A 1,837-nucleotide genomic window follows, 5' to 3' on the forward strand; every position below is an offset into this window, starting at 1 on the left:
TTTTATAACAGATGAAAAAAAATACAAATAAACTTTTCACATAATCACAACTGCACATAGCTGGTAAATGAAAATGTTCTGTATACATATATTTAATAAAATATACTCACCAGTGGAATATGAAATGGTCCAAGAACAGTAGCTATTGCTGTGCTGGGAGAGGAGGAGGTTTCTCCTATTATGGCCTGAACTTTAACAGGTCTGTTACATGGCTCCTCAGACATTGAAGACACATTATCAGTATTGCTGTTCAAAGCAAGTGCAACTTTTATGCTTTTGACAGTGGAACCACATGTATCATAAATATTATATCCCAGAGAAATGCCTGGAAGGAGGTCTGTACTGTTATTGATTTCCTCAATGGCAAAACGCATGGCTTGAGCAAACTGGAACTCTCTGAAATTTAAACTTGTTTTAGACAGTAATACATAAAATTGTTGTAAATTGGTAAAGTTCAAAAAAGTTGTAAACAAAATAATTGCATTCATTGCATTTAATGACGTTTTGCAAAACACAAATTTTGTGGTGCAATTACCTGATGCATTCCAGAGGCAGAGGTTTTTCTGTATAAGAGTTCTCTCTGTTCTTCCAGCTGCTGTGAAAATAGAAAATTCCCCCCAAAATAACGTCCCCATCTTTAGACAGCTGAGGGATCTCAGGATCTCCTCTCTGTCTGCACAAAGTCTCATCAGACTGTGAGAAAGACACCAACAACAGTAGCTGTAAAAGTGCACATCCCTGTTCTGGCCACCTTTGTGTGGACATGATGTCATCTGAGTAAGCAAATGAACCCTGTTGCAACATGAAACAGTAAAAAAAAAAAAGATTGACCTGGTATTTATTAATTTGAAATCTACTTAAGTTGTATAGATTAAAAAAAAGGTTTATTCATGGAACTACAGGGTGGGGCAAGAGGAGGGGTTTAATGGCAGACTGAAATCTTGTTTATTCACAAATCCTTTATGTGAAATAAGTTGAAATTAACTGTTTCCACCTTTAAAAATGTACACTAGATCTTTGGATTTTAGATAGACAATACAAATTCATGAATGTATTTTTCTTGAAAACCTGAAGATGTCTGCAGTAGAGCTGTCATCAAATGACATGCTATAGAAGCTGGTGGTGTGGAATTATATAACCTAGTAAAAGTCACTGTTTCAACGTATTTCTTTAAAAAAACAAACACGTTCCTGAAGCTTAAGTCACCTCAGCACAGTCTAACATACTGTACATAACACCCATCGGTTATCTTAATCCTCTTCTTCCTTTCAGGGTCACAACTGTCACTGGTGCCCAAATCCAGTTACCACTATGTGAGGTGCGAGGCACACACTGAACAGGTTGCAAGTCCATCACAGTTGTCATAACACTAATTCCTATTTTCTTTTAGCTTTGTTTGATCCAAAAGACACATATTGGCACATTTACCACTGTGTTAAATGTGCTATGACTTTTTTTTTTAAATTGAATGTATTTTTTGAGAAAGTTGACCACACTATTTATGTAAAATGATCCACGATCAAAGTCATGCCCTCTTTGTCACACTGTAAAAAATGGGTGTAGTAACATTTATTTAATTATTCTTTTAAATTTTACAAAAAAAATCAAAATTTCTAAACTACTAGAATTTACTAAATAAACAATACGCAATATATTAAATGTCAATGTTACTGCACAAAAAAGTAAATGCTAATAATTTTTTACCAGTAATATTTAAGTGTTTTTTCTGGACAGCACATAAACATGAATATATTAAGTAAGTTCCACTCTTCTGGACTAAAACTGAGGCTGCATGCACACACAAAGGCTGCTGCTCCTCATTCCCTTGCTTCACTTT

The 1,837-nt window shown here is 34.8% G+C and overlaps 1 protein-coding gene across 1 annotated transcript in view; it reads right to left on the reverse strand.

The window, feature by feature from the left end:
- Window positions 1-224, reverse strand: part of LOC106528015 (extracellular calcium-sensing receptor-like) — a 5,218-nt gene extending 4,994 nt beyond the window's left edge. The window contains exon 1 of the mRNA XM_014023062.1: window positions 111-224. Coding sequence (XP_013878516.1) covers window positions 111-224 — 114 coding nt within the window. The remainder of the gene's footprint in view (window positions 1-110) is intronic.
- Between the last annotated feature and the right edge of the window lie 1,613 nt (window positions 225-1,837).

This window comes from Austrofundulus limnaeus, unplaced genomic scaffold, assembly GCF_001266775.1.
Source record: "Austrofundulus limnaeus strain Quisiro unplaced genomic scaffold, Austrofundulus_limnaeus-1.0 Scaffold356, whole genome shotgun sequence".
NCBI classification, from domain to species: domain Eukaryota; kingdom Metazoa; phylum Chordata; class Actinopteri; order Cyprinodontiformes; family Rivulidae; genus Austrofundulus; species Austrofundulus limnaeus.